An 18,923-nucleotide genomic window follows, 5' to 3' on the forward strand; every position below is an offset into this window, starting at 1 on the left:
GTGCAACGCTGCGCCCACAACGCAAGTGTATAGCAGTAAGAAGATATCGTGCTCGACTTCGAATGTCCCCTGCAACCCCTGCGTCTATCCTCGGAGATTCCCCTTGTGGATCGGCCATTGTCCATGGGGAAATGATAGATTCCGGGCATTCGGCTCCTGGAAAAGATAAGGCCCATGGTCTTCCGGCGCGAATGGGACATAGAATAAAGAAAATCAATCCGGCCTGCAAGTAGGGATCGCCTTCCATGTCCGGTTCTGGCTGAAGCAACAGAGACAAATGCAATACACAACCAGCTACCAGGGATCTGATCCAGCGTGCAGGGAAAGCCAGGAAAAAGGACTTTCAACGGCTGCCCCGAGAATCGGATTCCGTGCGTCTGCGCGTCCGGCCTGGGTCCACTGGGACGATCTCATTGATATAGGGCTCTCTCTGCTGCCGATCCGAAGAACCGCCACCATTGTTATTGGCAGTGGAAGAAGAAGTGTTATTTCCCTGGTTCGTCATGCGCAGGGCTTCCTGTTTCTCATATTCCCGAGACATAGCCGCCAGATCGTCAATTTGTTCCTGTTCGCCAATATCAATCAGTCTCCCCGGTTCTTTCTTTCTTTCCTTGCTATCATCTCAGAACTAGGAAATAAAACGAAAAACACACCCGCGTCAGCGGCATGCCGACTATAAGATATCCTTCGCGGCCCTTTACTCCAAGAAAAAAGATATCTGGTTAGAGAGGGTTAACCGTGGCGCACAGCGGGTGTTCTGAGGCGAAGTACCTGGTAACTATATGGCCTGACTGACGCAGATGGGCCAAGAAAGTAGTGGATGTGCCCGAGGACGATGTGTCGGGATAGTCCATACCCCGGCAGCCAGTATTGCTGAACATGCGATGACATACCTCAACGCGAACAAAGGTGGTGTTTTGGAAGGGGGTTGGTTGTTCGAGACCCTAAGGAAGACCTGGGACATGCGCAGGCAATAAATAGCTCGGCTTGAGAGATGTCCGAGGGAAGAAACGAAACCAATAGGATAAGCCTCAGTTCGGAGCGGCAGTGTCCCCTTCCCGTCTCCTACCTGCAATCCTTTGGAAAGAAACAATAAGCTTCATACGTCGAGATCCACCGGCCAACCGATCTCTCGATACACCATAAAGGACGGAGCAAATGAGAATCACCCCAATTGGCAATATCACGAGCGACACATGCTCATGATACACTAGAGGAGACAGCAGTATTCATTTATCCAGGCACACACCAGTAGCTAGTCCCCTGGCCAGAAAAGCAATCAGCTGGCGTGAAGGATTCCCGTCGGAACCGTCAAGAGCAGGTTTGTTGGGCCGGCCGCCTCACTCTATCAGACGACGAGATCCAACCCTTTCGGCAGGCTAGACTGGCACGGCATGGTATCTCCGCTAGTAGTAGCGACAGCAATAGTGCGGCGTCGTTTGGTTCAGCAGACAACTAGGAGAATTCGACGGGTCTGCCGACCTCAAAGTGAGGCTTGCGGCGCGGGACAATGCTCTCGAATCAATTCGAAGGCCAAAGTTGATCTCTATGAGGGTGACTTCTTTCGAGTTTCCCGCCCTCACCGCTCGGGTTCTTTCTTCAGATCATCGTTCGAGCAAGTGAGCGGCCATGCAGTCGGTGGTGGCGGTGATGTCGTGGCACCAGGGACCGCTGGTCTTTGTCGCGGGGTCCAGGTGCGCCTCGTCGGATAGTTGCACTGGTTCGTTTGAACACATGGCCGGCAGATACATGGTTGTCTCCAGACGGAGAGTTTGCTATGGAAGAGTCGTTCATAAGAATGAGTGACATTTACGGACTATCTACAACAGAGATGAGCGTGGTATTATACTCTATCATTTGATTTTTCGTAATTCGTCGGACGAAAAAAAGGTATCTCGCACTGACATGGCACTCATACTTACTCTGGAGGGACGTAGGGCTGCACGAGCATTTCGCTGAACCTGTAGGTAGAGAACCAATTAGCCTGGACATGACTCTGGACAGAGGGGAGGAAAGAGCGCACTTCTCCAACTTCTCCTTGCCCCGAACCTCCTCCACCAACAGTGGCATGCGCACGACGTTGAAATCCTCATACAGCTCCTCAATCTGCTCAATGTACTTCTTCTGCATCTTGCGGCGCGCATTGCACTGTTCGCAACCACTGCCCTCCTTAGGGAACAGAAGCTGGTTCACGACAATGGAGTGCGTGTCGATGCCGTAGCTGGTCAGTTCTTGAACCATGCGCTCCGTCTCATACAGCGACAGGAACTCGGCAATGCACACGCACACAAAGGTGGTCATATCCGCGTCCTTGAACTGCGAGTTCACCTCGCTGATCGTCTCGCGCAGGGACTCCATCTTCTGGAGCAGGTCGTCCATGTTCTGGCCGTTTGGCAACCCGCCGCGCGCGCCCAGGATCGAGTTGAGCATCGGGCCAAACTGCGAGGAGAGCTGCGAGAGCTTGGCCAGGGCTTTCTCGAGGACGGTGGGAAATTGCAGGAAGCGGAGGGTGTGGCCCGTTGGTGCGGTGTCGAAGACGATGACTTCGTAGGAGAGCGACTTGACTTGTTTCAGGACTTCGGCGAAGGACATGGCCTCGTCGACACCGGGGATCTAACAGGCCGTCCTCCGAGTTAGCAAGTGAAAGACCCCCAAATCCAGACGAAAGACTCACGCTGAATGCCAGATCCTGCATCATATTCCCCATGCCCAGGCCGGCCATGGGATCTTCGCCCTGCCCCTCGCCGCCACTGGCCAACAGATCCTGGATACTCCCATTGGGATCAATCTCCATCGCGCTGAGGTTGGAGAAGCCATCGATAAGGCGCGCCTCCTTGCCGAACTTCTGGCCAAAGGCATCGCTCAAATTGTGGGCCGGATCGGTCGAGATCAACAGCACGGACTTGCGCACTTTGGCCAGCTGGATAGCCAGTGAGCACGAGGTGGTGGTCTTGCCGACACCACCTTTGCCGCCGACGAAGATCCAGCGCAGGGTTTTTTGGTCCAGGATCGACTGGAGCGTAGGCTCCAGATCGAGGTCGTCATGAACGACGGCGGTGGAGGACATGGCGGGATGAGGTGAAGAGGGAATAATGTGGGATGTTGAGGATGACTGAGGATGAGGGATTCCCGCCCCGCAGGAAAATGAGCTTGGCAACGAGCACTGGGGGACTTGTTTGCAACTATCCCATTGACCATTATTGACTACGACTATTAGGACGATGATTATTTTCTAATGTCCTCTTCCATTGAGGATTTAACTATGTTCAAAGCCAATCCATGCTTGATCTGACCCACCACTCATGGCATCCTCCGCATCATCGGGGTCCTCCGATGCTGGGCAGCAGTGAGTAGAAAAGGCGCCTGCTCGACCATTTCCCTCCTTAACAACAACACTCTCCCTCACTGCGAATGGACGCCAACAGTGCCAATCGCACCACCCACCGCCTCGCTCTCTACCAGCAACAAATCGCCCCGTCATCCAACCACCAACAACCCACTACCTCCACAATGGCCGCGCGCGACCCCATTACCTGCCACTGCCTCAACACACTATCGGGCACTCCGGCCGCCAACCTGCCCGTGACACTCACCCTACTCTCCTCACCCGCCTCCGCGTCCAGCCCGATCACCTTCCACGCAACCACGAATGCCGACGGCCGCGTCGCAAACTGGACCGCCGCCGGCGCAGCTTCCGTGACCGTACCCGCGCTGCTGGCGTCGCTGCCGGCCGCTGATTCCAAGACGAACTGGTCGGTGCGCTTCGAGGTCGGCCCCTGGTATGAGGCTCAAGGGGTGGACAGTTTCTGGCCCGAGGTCGAGGTCAAATTCACGGTCAAGGGCCGTGGCCGCGAGGGCGAGGAGGGATGGCGCCATTACCATGTGCCGGTGCTGTTGGGGCCTTGGAATTACTCGACATATCGGGGGTCGTGAGATGAATGTGCAAGAGTTGGTTGGGGATTGTATATACAGTATCTATCCCATCGAACAATAGTTATAGACCAATGTGCTTTCTATATCTATCTAGATCTTCGCCTTCGGCTGCCTCGACGTCTCCCGACTATGCACATGGCTAATCTGTTGAAACTTCTTCAACGCATCCCCATACAGTTCACTCCTCAGCAGCGCAAACACCCCCATGCGCGACTTCCCCTTCACCTTCTCTGCCAGCGCAAGAGCCCGATCCAGCATCTCTTCCGGCGCGGCAATCTCATCCACAATCCCCGCCTCCAGCGCCTCTTTGCCAGTGAACTTGTGTGCTTCCAAGAGGACCTTTCTCGCGACCTGGGGGTGCAACTTGGCTCGTAGCAATGCGCCCATCCCGTTGAAATGGAGACCCAGGTTCACCGGTGGCATGGACCAAAAGCCGCGCTTGGAATTCATAATTCGATAGTCGTGTGCTAGGGTTAGCAGGCAGGCACCGCCGAAGGTGTGTCCCGTAATCAGACAGATTGTTGGGAAGGGAAAGTCGAGGATTGTGCGGACGAGCTATGGCTTGGTATAAGAATGCGACGGCATTGAACAAAGGTGCTTTCCTTACCGGGTAGAAACCGTCGGTGCTAGCGAAGATATTGGTACCTCTTTCGTCTAGATCCAGTCCCTACATAGTGTGCCGATTAGCAAGTTGCTCGGTTGTGTCCCCATTTATCTAACCTACAGTAGTGAAGAATTTCGCGTCCTGTCCGCGCAAGATCACTACGCCTTCCGGCTCAGGCTTTTCAGAGAGCGTTTGCTCAATGCGGCGGTAGGTATTAATCAGAGACTGACATAGGCCCGTTGTAAGGCGGTTCTCTGGGGGTTTCTGTAATGTAACGATAAAGACGGCGCCATTGCGCTCGACCTTGAGGAAATTTGTGTCTGTCTCCATGATGAGAATTGTGAGTCACGGAGAGAATGAATTGATCTCAAGTCAGAGGTAGACCTTGAAGACCGAGCTATAAGTTTAGTTACCATTGCCATGTCGGGTAGATCCCCGCAGCCGATTCCCTCCGGTGAGAAGGGAATCGCCGAAGCAAACGCCGGATATACTCCTCGGAATTCGCGGAATACCACATCTGAGCGGAATATAGAAGCGGGGTACACATAACACATGACCTGAGACTATGTCAGGGATTGGAGTATCTTTACGGACTAATTGACATGGTTACGTGGTTTACCTGCGAGCGTCCTGTATAGGAAGGTTGGGAGGTGACTTCCCCCCCGCGCCCCCCGGGGAATAATGTTTGTATTGTATGAAAAAGGAATCTAGAAATATTCTATCAAATGCTATTGCTATATACCGATTATTCCTTCTGTCCACGCCCTGGCTATCCTAAATCTTAGACTGTCGAGATCGCCAGATCTGGATACTCGGATCGTCGAGCTGCGAGAAAAACTTCTTGCCCAAAATCCTCTTCACAACCTTTCCAGATGCACTCTTGGGGAATTCATCCACCACACGCAAGATCGTGGGCATTTTGTACCCAGCCAGGCGCGAGCGAAGATCCGTCCGCAGCTTTTCCAAAGACACAGATGAGACCTGCATGTCATGTTATTATGTGTCTCTCCAAGATTTATTCACGAAAGACTTACGCCATCTCTCAGGGTAATTGCAGCGGCAACTTTCTGTCCATACTCTTCATCTTCGACTCCGACTACCATGACCTCGCCGATATAGGGGAGGTCGAGGATCTCGCGCTCAATGTCCAGAGCGGAGATTTTGTAGCCACCTGATTTGATAACTGGTACGGTTAGCTTGGTAACCAAGAGCGATGGTAGTGTGTGCTTACTGTCGATTGAGGCTCGTCCAAGAATGAAGTAGTAGTCTCCCTCACGGCGGGCTATATCTCCAGTCTTGTAGAAGCCATCTGGGGTGAAGGCAGCGGCGGTAGCGGCGGGATTGTACAAGTACCTGGTTCTGATTAGCACTTCATGTTGCTTAGCGAGGAGGGCGAGGGTACATACTCTCTGAACATGTGCGGGCTCTTCACCAGTACTTCTCCCTCGTTTCCACCAGACAACTTCACCTGTAGACCAAAGAAGGCCTTTCCTACGGAGCCCTGTCGACCATAATCAGCTAGGAAAGCAAATGAAAAAGAAGGGTCCGTTACATCTGGATTCTTCGAATCACCAGGCTTGACACTGAACACACTGCTAAACTCCGTGGCTCCATACCGCTCCAAAATCCGCTTGCCGTCCAACAACTTGATCCATTTAGTCTGTAGCGAAAAAGGTAGCGCCGCACTACCGGACATCATTATCCGGAAGGACCTGGCCGCATCCGCATAAGACTGGATTTCTGTGGGAGACCGTTTGGAGATGTTCTCGTCGAAGTATCTCATCATGCGCATGTACATGGTTGGAACACCAGAGAAGATGGTGAGGCCGCCCTGTCGCCAGCGCTCCCAGATGTGGGCTGGGTTAAACCCCGAAGACTGGAATTCGATCCCCGCGCCGGCGAGGAGAAAAGGCATGAAACTAATTCCGATTCCTGTGGCGTGGTGCACGGGCAAAGTGTGCAGAACTACGTCTGTTTCCTGGAGATGGTACCATTGTGCGATTGCCGAGGCATTCATGTCAAGGAATGAGCGGCGTTTGATAGCACCCTTCGGCGGACCACTCGTCCCCGAGGTGAAGATCACCAGTCCCGCTCCGAGGTAGTCAAGGAAGTGGTCTGACGAGATAGCTATCTGAGCGACAGGAATCTGCGGCTTACAGATATGCGGACGAATCTCCATAGAGATAAACCCGGGCATGCTTGATGCATTCATAGCACTGGCAAGGTCGTTCCCCAGCTTTGCGCACTTCGTCGAGCAGACGATACCGACCGATCGAGAGGTTTTGGCGAAGTACATTGCTTCCTCGAGAGGTACATTGACGGCTGTAACACAACGGGATCTAGTTAGAATCTGTATTGTCGAGAAGAAAGTCTAGAAACACTCACAAATCGGCACGATTACCGCGCCCAAGGCAAGCAATGCGAGGAACGCAGTTGCGAATTCATAGCCTCCCGATGCAAGTAGGTTTATAGCAACCTCGTCGCCTTGCAAAAGACGGAGTCTAGTATCCGGATCCAGACGGTCCTGGAGTGCATTGCGGAGGTGCAGTACATCAGAGAGGAGCTGTCGATGCGTTGCTTTCAGGCCATTCGTGACATCGTTGACCACGAGATGATCGCGATTTCCAGCAAAGAAAAGGAGACGATTGAATATGGAAAAATTGGGTAGAATGGTATCTCCAACATGCTGAGGCAACTTTGAGTAGTCATGGCGACTCTGTTGAGGAGGATCCCGTGGAGGAAGCGTGATCGATTGCATGACTTTGTCCTTTGCGCCCAAGCTCAGTCTGTGTTGATTCTTTTTTTTTTTTTTTTTTTCTTTATCCAACCTCGCCTTCGGTTAAAATAACTCAGGCCAGCTAAATTCCATACCCCTCAAAGCAAAGCAGACGATATTTCCTCGGCGATTTCGATTTGTCCGGCGATTTCGGCGTTTGCACGTAGCCCTAGTTTGATTGACTGGTCCGGCGGGGAACTGGAGCTCGAGTAGAAAAGTAGATGCGCCAACACGTTTGTCAAGACCGAACAGACGAAAAACTGTTGTGACACTTTCATTTTTCGAATTCTTTCTTCCAACATGTCTGACGATTCTTGGGTCAACGACCTCAAGCCTGCTGCCCCCGACGGGGCCACTACCATCCAAGCGGAACGAAAGCGCTCCAATGTCGACGTCAATGCCCTAGCTCAGCATTTGTTAGGAAAGGAATTTCTTGAGCGTCAGACCCACATTTTGAGTCTGCTGCAACAAGATCGCCTCTTTTCAAAGGCGCAGCAAGGGAACTTCGGCCACCCAGAACGGTACAAGCTTGGCCTCGCCCGCGCTAAGCGCCTTCGACAGATGGCAGACAAGTATAACTGGGATGAAGAGGACCACGAGATGGCAAAGCATTTAGTGGATGACGTCTCTCCTTATCAACTCCATGTTTCGATGTTCCGGCAGACACTCCTCGAGCAGACGAGCCCGGAGCAGAAGAAATATTGGATGGATCTCCATGCTTCCTGGACTATCATCGGCGCATATGCGCAGACAGAGCTGGGCCATGGAAGCAACGTTCGAGGTATCGAACTGACGGCGCGTTGGGAGCCAGAGACTAAGGAGTTTGTCTTGCATTCGCCTACTCTGACCGCTAGCAAGTGGTGGAATGGCACGTTGGGACGTACTGCCACTCATTCTGTTATTGCTGCACAGCTGTTGCTTCCAGAGAAGGACTCGAGTGGCAAGACTGTGTACAAGAACTATGGACACCACCTTTTTGTCTCTAGGGTTCGAGATGCCGAGACGCACAAGCCTCTTCCTGGAATTGTTATTGGTGATATTGGCCCGAAATACGGCTACTCTTCCATGGACAATGCGTACATGCTGTTCAACAACTTCAGGTGAGAATGGTTTCTGCAATACTCAAAGAACATGCGTGCTAATTAAAATCAGGATTCCTCACAGTGCAATGCTCAGCCGGTATAGCTGGGTAGATCCTGAAACAGGAAAATATCACAAGCCAGAGAACCCAGCGGTAGTCTATGGCTCTATGACCCATGTAAGGGGATAGTCCCTCTCTAAGAAAGTCCACGACTGACATATTGCCCAGGCTCGGAAGCGCATCGTCATGGCAGCACGTCTTGTCCTAGCTCGCGCCGTAACAATTGCTATTCGGTATTGTTCCGTCCGCCGGCAATTCCGAGACAAAGAAAACCCTCAGTCCCTAGAGAATGCGGTGTTGGACTATCCCACTGTCCAGATCCGCCTGCTTCCTCTCTTGGCTACCACCTATGCGCTACACTACACCGGCGAACGGATGGGCCAAATCTATGATGCGACAAGAAGTAGCGTAGATGCAGGCGATTTGTCTTCGCTTATTGATCTGCACAGTTTATCTTCCGGTTTGAAGAGCTTGTCTAGTGACCTTGCAGCGGCGGGTATTGAAATTTGCCGTCGTGCGATGGGTGGCCATGGATTCGGTGGTGGTAGCGGCCTCATCCAGCTGAATGCCGATTACTTGTCCAAGCCCACAGTGGAGGGTGACAATTGGATGATTACCCAGCAGATGGCGCGGTATCTGGTCAAAAAAGCGGAGCTGGTCGCCACCACTCAGCACTTCTCGCCATCCAACCGGACAGAAGTGGCTTTGAAAGCGTTTTACCAGTCGCGTTCTGCAGGACAGAAGGATTTCCGCATCTATCAAGAAGACAGCCATCTGGTTGCAGCATTTGAGCACCGTGCAGCGTCTCTGGTAGAATATTTCTTCTCTCCCGTTTTTAGTCAAAGCTAATATTCACTAGACTTTTGATGCATACACCGCATACCGAGTCACGAAGAGAAGCTGGAATTCCCTGCTAATTCAAATGCACGAACTCAGTCACGCCCAATCGGAGCTCATTCTCGTCTACAACTTCTTCGACGGCCTCAACGACGATAACACACTACCGCAGGAAACTAAGAATCTATTGTGGCTCAACTTCCGACTTTTCGCCTTGTACACAATTAACAAGTCCAGCCGACAGTTCTCTCGCTGTGGAGCTGTTCGCGAGGAGGATCTTGATGAGTTGCCAGACCGAATACTACAGCTGATGCAGGAGATTCGGCCACATGCTGTTCGTTTGGTGGATTCTTGGTCTATTCCGGACTATCTTCTGGATAGGTTAGTTACTCTCGCTTTGTGGTTGAAATATCTTCTGACTCCTCTCTCTAGTGCTCTGGGACGATTTGATGGCAGGGTTTATGAGGACCTTTTCAACCGAGCCCATCGCTTGAATCCGCTTAACAAGGTCACCTTCAATCCTGATTACCGTACTGATGAGATTATCAAGGGATCTGGGGATGGTGGGGCAATCCTCTCGAAGCTATAACTAAGGGACGGAATCTTCTCGGGTCTGTTTGTAATCGTCCTAGATTTGTATGTATGAAAGGATGGGGCTTTTGTGAGATTCTCTGTGATTTAGAAGAGAGAAGAGACATAGCAATAATGATCGATCGAAATGATCCTGGCCATCTCCATCACATCCCATCCAAACAAATCTGCCCCCTTGGACTCGTCTAATCGGGCCCCTTCTTGACGAAACAATTTACTCTCCCTATTTGTTTAACGACTCTCAACATCCTCCACATACTGCACATTTCCAGAAGCTCCAAGCTTCATATCCTCGAGTTCTTTAGCTTCCTGTGCCTGGATAGCATGCAACCGAGCCAACGTCGCCTCTGAGACTTGCGAATTCTCCGCATCCAAGATAGCACGCAGTGGCATCGCATGTCCTGTTTTCTTTTTGCGGTGCTCGGCCTCCAGAAGGAGAAGAGTCGGAATGCAAAGACAGGAGATAACACAAATGACTTGCAGGATCACACAACCAATGAAGCCGCTGTGGAAAAGTGGAGCATCCGCGTCGGGGAACATCTGAGTAACATTAAGTGAGCCATAAGACGTTGGCACCAAGGACGTTAGGTCTAACCTGAGGTGCAATAATACTGGCTATCGACAAGCTTGCAACAGCAGCTGAAGTGCCAACTGATTGCTCTGCTGCTCCGTATAAAGTGGCAGAACGGTAGCTCAAGATGATAGGTTGGGCAACCACCACCATCATGCCAAGGAGGCCAACTCCGTACAGGCTGATCGGTGCGATGGAGGTGTCATCTGAGTGATAAGAGAAGTAAAGCCAGACCCCTGTCTAGTGTGTCAGTAAGGGAGAAGCAGCTTATAGAGTTGATGAAACAGACCATAGCAGGGGATACTGGAAAGCATGCAAAAGAGATAATGCCAGATGCGCTCCCGGACCTTGTCACTATGCCATGGAATGACTAGGTATGGCGCTATAATAGCCAGATTTAGGGCAGCAGTATAAATATTCGACTTGCTAGCCCCGAATTTCAAGAACTATTGGGGTGTCAGAATATTTCTCCACGTCGACGGTGGGACTCACATAATGGAAAATAGAGGGCAAAAACGTTGCCTGGGACACGGCAATGGTAGTTAAGCAGATATAAGTAATGAAGAAACAGTATGTAGACGGCCGTGTCATAATGCGGATAAATGCTGCTGTATCCCAGGTTATATCTGTGGAGCGAGTTGCACCCCGACCGAAGCGATTGATTGCAATATACCGCTCTATAATGTTGTAAGTATCTCCAATGAAGGCCAAATCGCCTGGGCTTACCTCGCTCAGAGAGTGCAGTCGAGTCTTCGGGGAAAGTAAGGAGCAAGAAATAAATCACAGGCGCCATGACTAAGGGAATGGCGCCTTCTATGATGAACACCCATTGCCAGGACATAAGACCGCCTTTGCCATCAAGCTGCCTTCGCATTAGCACATGGATCATACACGCAAGGGCTATACATACGTGATCTAGTCCCGCTGCCAGAAACCCAGAGACGGCCCCTGCAACTGAATTTGAGACATGGAAAAACGCGAGCCTAAGCGCTCGTTCTCGTGGTCGATACCAGAAGCTGAAGTACATGACACAGCAGGGAACTATTGGTGATTAGCATAATAGAGGACAGCATTTTCTTAGTTTGAAATTGCCTTACCAATCCCAGACTCTGGAATACCAAGGCAAAATCGAGCTGCCAGAAGGCCAGCCCCGCTTTTGACTCCAGCCATGGCCATGACAATGGTACCCCCTAAATCATGGTTAATATCGATGTCGTCAAAAGAAGAGAGGGATTGAGCCGTACAGAGAATCATGGCACACGGAAAGTATCGTTTCGCGGAATATTTTTTAAGAATGATAGTAGACGGCAAAAGCAGCGCAGTCACTGCAAAGTATGAAATTGAGACTGCCCAGTTGAATTGGGTACCTTCAAGATGAAGGGCTGAAACAAGCGAGCTGGACGTTCCAACCTGAAGCACTTTGACATTTCCCAGGTTGGCTCGATCGAGATATCTGTATCGACTCAGCCGAAATGAACAATAATGCCATGTATGAGAAGAGCTCACGCCATGAAATATACCAGGCAGCAAGGGAGCAAGACACGGAAGTCCAGTTTCCGAACCAGGGCTCGTTCCTCTTTTGCATCCCAGTCCTGCTCGACTGCATTCATTGCTTCGATCCTGTCCTCGCTAGTATCTAACAACAGATAAAGGTCAATAAAACGGTTTCCTTCAGACAAAAATTTGGCTTACCGTATAGGCCATCATGCTTGACAGCCTTAAATGCCCTGCGGATACCATATCCACCAACATAGACACCATCTTTCTCAATGGCCTCTCGACGAGCAGTGAAGTTGAAAAGCATAATGGAAAATGCACACACGCAGTGCAGCAAGGGGCAAACGTGGGATAAAAAGGAAGTAAGATGAATCTCGATGAGTGCTGACCATTTATGCATTCTCTGGGACTAGCTATAGTTACGGCAGAATCACCGCTGACCGGCGATTACAACTAAACGGCCAAGCCAGGAAAAGGTATCCCCATGTTTTCCCCCGCAACTGTACTATTTACTACTAAGTTTAAGGAGTCGGGAATGCCCTACCGGTACTCTATTTAGCCAACAAGGACACCATCTTTCTCGGTGGCTTCCCGACGAGCAATGAAGTTGAAAAGCATAATGAAGAAAATGCACACACGCAATGCAGCAAGAGGCAAATGTGGAATGAGAGGGGGGTAAGATGAATGTTGACAAATGCTGAGTATTTCTTTTTCATCCTCCGGAACTATACTGCAGCAAAATCGCCGCTCACCGGCGATTACGACTGGATAGCCAAGCCAGGAGTGGGTTTCCCCATGTTTCCCCCGCAATTGTACCATGTACTAAACTTTGAGGAGTCGGGTTGAAGAAGGAGCTTTGTATCCTTTGGGGGAATTGGGTGCTCTTACTCCGTAAACTGCCGGACATTGTGATTAGTGGCGGTCTGATCTACTTGAGGGATTTTAGATCTACCTAATTGAGAAGCCAGAGGTTGTGGCTCCAGCCTTGGCAGCTGGAGGTCAAAAATCGTGAACTGTATTTATGTCAAAGGCTGTATCTGGCATGAACTGGCCAATGATTCTAGCTGTAGCCCGCTATCTAGAGTGACAGGGACAGGTTGCCGTCCTTGAAGTGGCTCAACCTGTTCAAAGCCAGCGCGCATGGCACGTCGAAGACAGGTCGAACCAATTTCATCAACTGGTTACGGAATCCTGAGTCGGACTAGATCGCTCGAGAAGAAGACTTGAAAAAGAATTGGGCTGTTTCGTTTAGCACCCGGCCAAAACGTGTGAGGATTGTCTCATAATTGAATTCCGGCCATGGGAATATTTGGCGGATATCGCTTGAACGAACTGGGTATTCTTTCTGTTTCGGACTTATTCTGATAGGAATTTTTCGAGACTGATATTGTGAGAGCGCTTGTAGTCATATGCCGATCTTTCAGCGTACAGAATTACAACCTGTTTGTGAAGGGTTGCCAGATGATGTGTATAAATTGTATTCAGAATTATAAGCCTACTCCCACCCTTCTCCTGCAGGATATCCACCAGGTAACCCATCAAGAAGCCAATTACCGCTTAGTACAGGCCAGGTCCAGATACCGGGGTCCATAGTAAGATCGGGACTTTGAGTATCGAGCATGGGCAAGGAAGTCAACGGGTCCGCAAAGTCACCAGGTGCCAAAGGCGGCTGAGGCGGCACCATTGGTAACCCAGCTTGCGGCTCCTTCGAGCCCGGTTGCACACTCGTATCCGAGCAGTCATCGGTCTGCCATGGAACCTTCCGCATACTCTCGTTCCGTGCAGCGGCACTTTTTTGATCAACCAAGTACCACATGTGACACAGCTCTGGACCAAACGCGCGGAACAATGGGGATGCCTCATGGTGGCCAGAAAGGACAGGTAGATAATCAGTCTGCTGCATCTGCGTCGGCATTGTCTTGCCGATATTCTCCAGGATGCGAATGTTATTCTTCGCTGAAGGCCAGCGTTCCGAGTGCGCCGTGAGTGCATGTTTTACGGTCTCAACTTGATGTCTAATATCAGACTGCAGCGAGACATATGGGCGTGCATTCAGCTGCGCCACCCCTGCTGCGAAAGCGTAAAATTTGAACCCTGCTGCCAAGAAGCGACATTCGTCGCGGGCTAGGAATTCTTCGAAGATCCCGCAGATAAAAGACGATGCAACGGCTCCAATGGTCGTGGACGTCTCGTGTGGTGTGACGGATCGGTAAAGGATCAGTACGGTTACAAAGTAGGGTACGTACAGACTGCGCGTGCACATGTCGTAAGGATTCAGGCGCCGAGCGGGTCCCTGGCTGAAGAGACATAATTTGTCCGGTAGTTCAGTGACCCAGCAATACAGCGCATTCCGAATTTCTCTCCGCTTCAGCGGCGAGAGCTGGTGTCGTAAATACGTTTGAGTCACGTCACCCATGATCAGGGAGATGTTGACGTGGGCCATGAAGAACTCTGCGTTGTCATGATGCGCAGGGAAATCTCGCGCTGACAATGGTGCTACATCCGAGTCTTCTAGACTGATGGCTCTCGGCCTGCCGTGGGCTGCAGATATTTGACAATCTCGCGCCTAGAAACAAGAATCAGAACTCAGCGCCTTCTTTGCAGTCAGTCTTGAGTTAGCTTACCACTAGCGTCCACCAAAGCCTTCGCCGATAGCTTGCAAACTTTCCTCTCGGAGGCTCTCGATGCAACCCAATTTGGTAGGCTATACTGACGGCCACGCGAAGCCAGAAATTGCTGCTATCCAGGGAGACCTCTTCTGGCGCGGATGGGTTGAACCAGTTCAGCAAACAAGCCGCCGCAGTTCTGATGATGGGGTTTTTTTCATAGCTACTGAAAAACAGAGCCTTGGCCCGACGGTAGTAGGTCTCAGACGACGCCGATATGTGCGGAGCTGCTGCGAATCGGCTGCCTGCCACAAAGACGCTCTGTAAGAGGAGGAGGGACGGCGGGTTGGATCGGGGCTCGCGTAGCCAGCTGTTTTCCACAATGGGCGTCCATGGCGCACAGTAAGTTTTGAATGTGTCAATGAGAGTCTGCTGGATAGCAGGTGGCGGCAGGTTGAAGGCGCGGTGGATTTTCAGGATGGCCTTTTCCTCTGCAGATAGGATGTTTTCCGACGCCGGGGCCTCGGTAGTACCCTTCGCCTGGGATGCTGCCACTCCGAGGTACTCTAGTCGACCGAGATATCCGCGGCTATCAGGCGTTTCATTGTCGACGGGATCAGCCGTCGGGGTCTCTACGGGGGGCACTGGCTGATTCCCAATGCAGTGATTGGGACCCGCTGGGATCCGCACATCCTGTCTGCGCGGTGATAAAGGGGTAGTCGGTTGACTTAAGGAGTTGTGCTGCTCGTCAAGCACGTCTCGCCCCTGGAGCCAGGAGTCTCGTTTGGGGCTGGTGGCTGTCGCCGTCGAATCCAACCGCCTGCGCTTGCGCTGACGTACATGCGGCCTTGACAGACATTAGAAGATCCTGGTCCAGCACGAGTTCTTCTCACCTGCACGAGGCATTATAGGCGCGGCAGTTTGAGCAGGGAATGCCGTCTATCAGGTCACAGCGAATCTGAGCACGGTCAGAGATTCCTTTTCCGTCCGGCCCCTTTCACAGGTCCTCTTACTTTCTTTTCATGGCAGATCTCACAGGCCCGAGAAGGCCGTGGTTTCCGTGAGGTGTCCTCCATCAGCTGGGACATCGGCGATCGTGCCAACAGCAATCGCCGGGCAGTTGTATGTCTAGTATGGGAGCCAAGCGTGCGGAATTATGGCCATGATGGCCCCTCCTATGCCTACAATAAATCGCCGGGCCAAACGCCGAGGAAGCGGGGACCAATAAATGCAACTCCACCTCCCTCCTCATCCCGGCACCCGGCACTCGGCAGTCCCGTTGGATCGAACAGCCCTGTAACGTCACGTGATACACGTCCGCAATCGTTCACCTGTTGCGCTCTCTGCAATACTGTAACAGTACCATCGGTATCGCACCATGGAAGAGGAAAAGGAATGGAATGAGGGAAAGGAAGAGGAAGCAGAAGAGCAGGCTGATACTCAATATGATAAGCTATTTGACTAGACTGCGGCAGAACCCGCAAATGGGTCCCACCCTTGGACCCAAGATCCGACTCGTGATAGGTTCCTAGCTTCAGAGCTCGCCCTCGAGGTCCAACTTAGTAACTCTTTCCTATGCAATCCATAAACGACAGTATGCGCGCGTCTGGGAAATCTCATGAGATGCTCTATAAGGTATTGTGGGCCTCGTGGTGGTCAGAATCACGAAAGTGAATCCTACAATGGAAGGAAGGTTGGTGCCTGAGATGGTTAGAATGACGAAAGTGAATCACAATAAAAGGTTGGTGCCTGAGGTGGTGAACTTTTTCTATATAAAAACAGTGGCTATTTGTTTGCTTCTCACCTCTCCTTCTTCTCTTCTTCCACCTCTCCTCCTCTTCCCACCCCCCACCTCCCTTCCATTCGCGGCATCGAGCTGAGCGCTTGGCTTAGAGTGCTCGTGGCTGCTCGCTCTCGCTCTCATCTCCCATCCCAAGGTACGCTACTCTGTGTCTCGACCAGAACGTCAGCTGACTGAGTTATCCAGTTTGAAGATGATGTCTGCAATCGCCGCGTCTGTGTCTGTCTATACTACTGGACTTAAAAGGCTCTAGTCCTTCAGAGCACCAGATCGACGATATTGCGGCAAAGTGTCGGACATTCCGTCTTCAATAACCGGAATGTTCTATCCATATCGATCATCCGACTAGCTCGTCCAGTGTCTGCTTCCATGTACTCTGCCTGCAAAACTTTACACCAGTCACAACGGAACTTCATACAGTTCCTTACCCGCAACTGCACGTTTTCGTTCGGTACAGTGCAGCTTGAAGTCTTTGCCATATTTGATAGAGGCCAGATGAATCGGGACGTTCCCGATAGCCAGTGGTTGCTGGTGTTTTGTGAGATTCTAGGAAACCTGCGCAATCCAAAAACACAGAGCCGAAGTCGGATTTCTTCGAGAACATACTTGATCAGCGAACCCATGCGCGGCAACTCGCAGAGGCAAATCCCGCTCCGCGCATGGGGTCCCTAATCAAGTACGTTCTTGATGAGATCAGACTCCCGCCGAACGCCAACCCAGTGACCCGCACCATGCTCGGGCTCGTTCTGAGCGCGCAGCCCTTCAACCAGGATAATCGAGAGCTGGAGCGAGTCCATCGTGATTCGGCCTAGCTCTCGATTATCCTGGTTGAAAGGATCGCCAACCCCATTGCTTGTACCATGCTGCTTCTCGTTCCAACAGTGTTGTCCATTGCTCATTCCATGCTGCATGTCGTTCTGAGAACATTTATGTTGGAGTTCGCCCACCCTCTTATCTCCTCTTTCCAACTCCCCTCCCCTTTAACCTGCCCTCCCTCTTCTGCTCCTTTATCACTCTGCTCGTGGAGCATCCTGAGCAGGATGCTCCACGTGCTGATTATCCGGCGCTATATATAGACCCTCGACAACGCCGTGCCGCAAGCAGCCACGGCGGTGGAGGCTATCAACAAGAGCAGCGGCTCTAAGGTGGTACGTCTCTGTGTGCTATTCAACACCTCAACTTTTTTGAATGCCCTCCCTCCTCCACTTCTTGATCGTGTTCCTATATACTAATCATCAAGTGCTATAGTTTATGATTGGTACCAGATAAGTGCAAAAAGCGATCATCTGGTACCAGTCATGGAAAGAGTCAAGGGGTGATGGTTGGAACGTTTCGGCACATCAACATTGTCAGTTGAATCCGAGATCATCCCAATCGTCCAGTCAGCACTAACAACGACAAGATAAAAACTATAGTCAACTACTCTCACTCTATATTTACAACACACACTTTGAAGAAGAGTTTCCACCGAATATACTAGCACCGATGCTTGCAGTAAAAACAAGGACATATATCGATGGCCCAATGAACCCAAAGAGGATGGCCGAAGAGAAAATGCAGGTAATCGGTACGTTTACTCCTAGTCTATCTATCCTTCTACTACTCAGTGCTGACTTTTTTGGTCTAGTGCCACAGCGGTGAAGTACCGTCAAAGAAAAAAGCAGGAGCTACTTGATCTCCACTGAAAGCATCAGGTACTGGATGAACTACTCGTCCATGGAATTGGCAAGGAATCAGACATTGACGAGCCTATGCTGCCGGATCCCGATTTCAAGATACTCGATCGGCCATCGACTTCACGAGAACGCATGGATATGAAGGACCATACAGTTCCTGCACATACCAAATTATTTGGTGTGCTACATTTTGCCATGACTGCGGAAATTGTGATATGATCGAGCGGCTGACTTTCAGGACCCGCCAGAGCGACACTATCCTGAAACCGGCCTTCCAGCAGAACACAGCTGCTGAACCGCTGCCTCGCCTATTGATAGAAAGAGATCATTGATCTTACCTTGGCGAGATGACATGTAATATAGCATTATTGAGGATGATAACGACAAATCAAAACATTTTATTATAGTCTACGCTGGTAGCCCAAATCGAGTCGTTCGGCCGAAGCCGATGGTGTTGGAAGGGCAAAAAAAAAGACGGGACGGGGGGAGCTCGACCGGTTTGGGGGCTATTTCGACTTCTGGTCGCGTATTACATATCCTTTCATTGACGGCCACCCGACAGAAAATATTCTATGATTTCTGTACAGAAATCTCTGCAGTCACAGTGTACTTGGTACTGCTCCGCATGTCTCCTGATGATACTGTACATGTTCGACGAACCTGGAGACGCGGTGGGGGCAGCCTCTCCCGCTCGACCAATCACAGCCCGGGTCTGCTCCATTTAGTGGTGGGGAGTGTGCCAGTTAATGCGTCCAGGGTGGGAGTTATTCGATAGCCCCTGCTACCTCGATCTGTACGTACATAACAAACAGGCCGCTGTCAGGGCGAGAATGAAGCAGATGATATCACGGTGACGAAAATTCTTGCCGGGGTGGGTCGAAGACCCTGTT

At 51.2% G+C, this 18,923-nt stretch overlaps 9 protein-coding genes across 9 annotated transcripts; 3 read left to right on the forward strand and 6 right to left on the reverse strand.

Annotated features, from left to right (window-relative positions):
• Nucleotides 1-343: 343 nt before the first annotated feature.
• N7510_011150 (uncharacterized protein) lies at nucleotides 344-964 on the reverse strand (the record flags this gene model as incomplete). Its single annotated transcript, XM_056983075.1, has 2 exons — nucleotides 344-614; nucleotides 894-964. The coding sequence occupies 2 exons, from the start codon at nucleotides 962-964 to the stop codon at nucleotides 344-346; spliced, it is 342 nt and encodes a 113-aa protein (XP_056828569.1).
• Nucleotides 965-1,918: 954 nt separating this feature from the next.
• Nucleotides 1,919-3,067, reverse strand: N7510_011151 (ArsA family ATPase; the record flags this gene model as incomplete). The annotated part of the gene is made up of 3 exons (XM_056983076.1): nucleotides 1,919-1,961; nucleotides 2,024-2,613; nucleotides 2,675-3,067. The coding sequence occupies 3 exons, from the start codon at nucleotides 3,065-3,067 to the stop codon at nucleotides 1,919-1,921; spliced, it is 1,026 nt and encodes a 341-aa protein (XP_056828570.1).
• Nucleotides 3,068-3,411: 344 nt separating this feature from the next.
• N7510_011152 (hydroxyisourate hydrolase) lies at nucleotides 3,412-3,933 on the forward strand (the record flags this gene model as incomplete). The annotated part of the gene is made up of 1 exon (XM_056983077.1): nucleotides 3,412-3,933. The coding sequence occupies one exon, from the start codon at nucleotides 3,412-3,414 to the stop codon at nucleotides 3,931-3,933; it is 522 nt and encodes a 173-aa protein (XP_056828571.1).
• Nucleotides 3,934-4,023: 90 nt separating this feature from the next.
• N7510_011153 (enoyl-CoA hydratase/isomerase family protein) lies at nucleotides 4,024-4,867 on the reverse strand (the record flags this gene model as incomplete). Its single annotated transcript, XM_056983078.1, has 3 exons — nucleotides 4,024-4,488; nucleotides 4,541-4,600; nucleotides 4,658-4,867. 3 exons carry the CDS (start codon nucleotides 4,865-4,867, stop codon nucleotides 4,024-4,026), a joined length of 735 nt encoding a protein of 244 aa, XP_056828572.1.
• A 444-nt stretch (nucleotides 4,868-5,311) lies between these two features.
• On the reverse strand, nucleotides 5,312-7,295 carry N7510_011154 (uncharacterized protein; the record flags this gene model as incomplete). The annotated part of the gene is made up of 5 exons (XM_056983079.1): nucleotides 5,312-5,518; nucleotides 5,572-5,720; nucleotides 5,769-5,890; nucleotides 5,944-6,859; nucleotides 6,923-7,295. 5 exons carry the CDS (start codon nucleotides 7,293-7,295, stop codon nucleotides 5,312-5,314), a joined length of 1,767 nt encoding a protein of 588 aa, XP_056828573.1.
• A 318-nt stretch (nucleotides 7,296-7,613) lies between these two features.
• N7510_011155 (uncharacterized protein) lies at nucleotides 7,614-9,880 on the forward strand (the record flags this gene model as incomplete). Its single annotated transcript, XM_056983080.1, has 5 exons — nucleotides 7,614-8,413; nucleotides 8,466-8,571; nucleotides 8,623-9,264; nucleotides 9,314-9,672; nucleotides 9,724-9,880. The coding sequence occupies 5 exons, from the start codon at nucleotides 7,614-7,616 to the stop codon at nucleotides 9,878-9,880; spliced, it is 2,064 nt and encodes a 687-aa protein (XP_056828574.1).
• A 233-nt stretch (nucleotides 9,881-10,113) lies between these two features.
• Nucleotides 10,114-12,257, reverse strand: N7510_011156 (uncharacterized protein; the record flags this gene model as incomplete). Its single annotated transcript, XM_056983081.1, has 9 exons — nucleotides 10,114-10,422; nucleotides 10,478-10,689; nucleotides 10,743-10,899; nucleotides 10,946-11,130; nucleotides 11,180-11,315; nucleotides 11,364-11,494; nucleotides 11,551-11,906; nucleotides 11,960-12,089; nucleotides 12,146-12,257. The coding sequence occupies 9 exons, from the start codon at nucleotides 12,255-12,257 to the stop codon at nucleotides 10,114-10,116; spliced, it is 1,728 nt and encodes a 575-aa protein (XP_056828575.1).
• A 1,188-nt stretch (nucleotides 12,258-13,445) lies between these two features.
• On the reverse strand, nucleotides 13,446-15,644 carry N7510_011157 (fungal specific transcription factor domain-containing protein; the record flags this gene model as incomplete). Its single annotated transcript, XM_056983082.1, has 3 exons — nucleotides 13,446-14,516; nucleotides 14,575-15,387; nucleotides 15,570-15,644. 3 exons carry the CDS (start codon nucleotides 15,642-15,644, stop codon nucleotides 13,446-13,448), a joined length of 1,959 nt encoding a protein of 652 aa, XP_056828576.1.
• Nucleotides 15,645-17,088: 1,444 nt separating this feature from the next.
• On the forward strand, nucleotides 17,089-18,252 carry N7510_011158 (uncharacterized protein; the record flags this gene model as incomplete). The annotated part of the gene is made up of 3 exons (XM_056983083.1): nucleotides 17,089-17,148; nucleotides 17,434-17,505; nucleotides 18,052-18,252. 3 exons carry the CDS (start codon nucleotides 17,089-17,091, stop codon nucleotides 18,250-18,252), a joined length of 333 nt encoding a protein of 110 aa, XP_056828577.1.
• Nucleotides 18,253-18,923: the final 671 nt, after the last annotated feature.

Source organism: Penicillium lagena, assembly GCF_028827675.1.
Source record: "Penicillium lagena strain IBT 129212 chromosome Unknown utg000008l_segment0_segment0, whole genome shotgun sequence".
Lineage (NCBI taxonomy): Eukaryota > Fungi > Ascomycota > Eurotiomycetes > Eurotiales > Aspergillaceae > Penicillium > Penicillium lagena.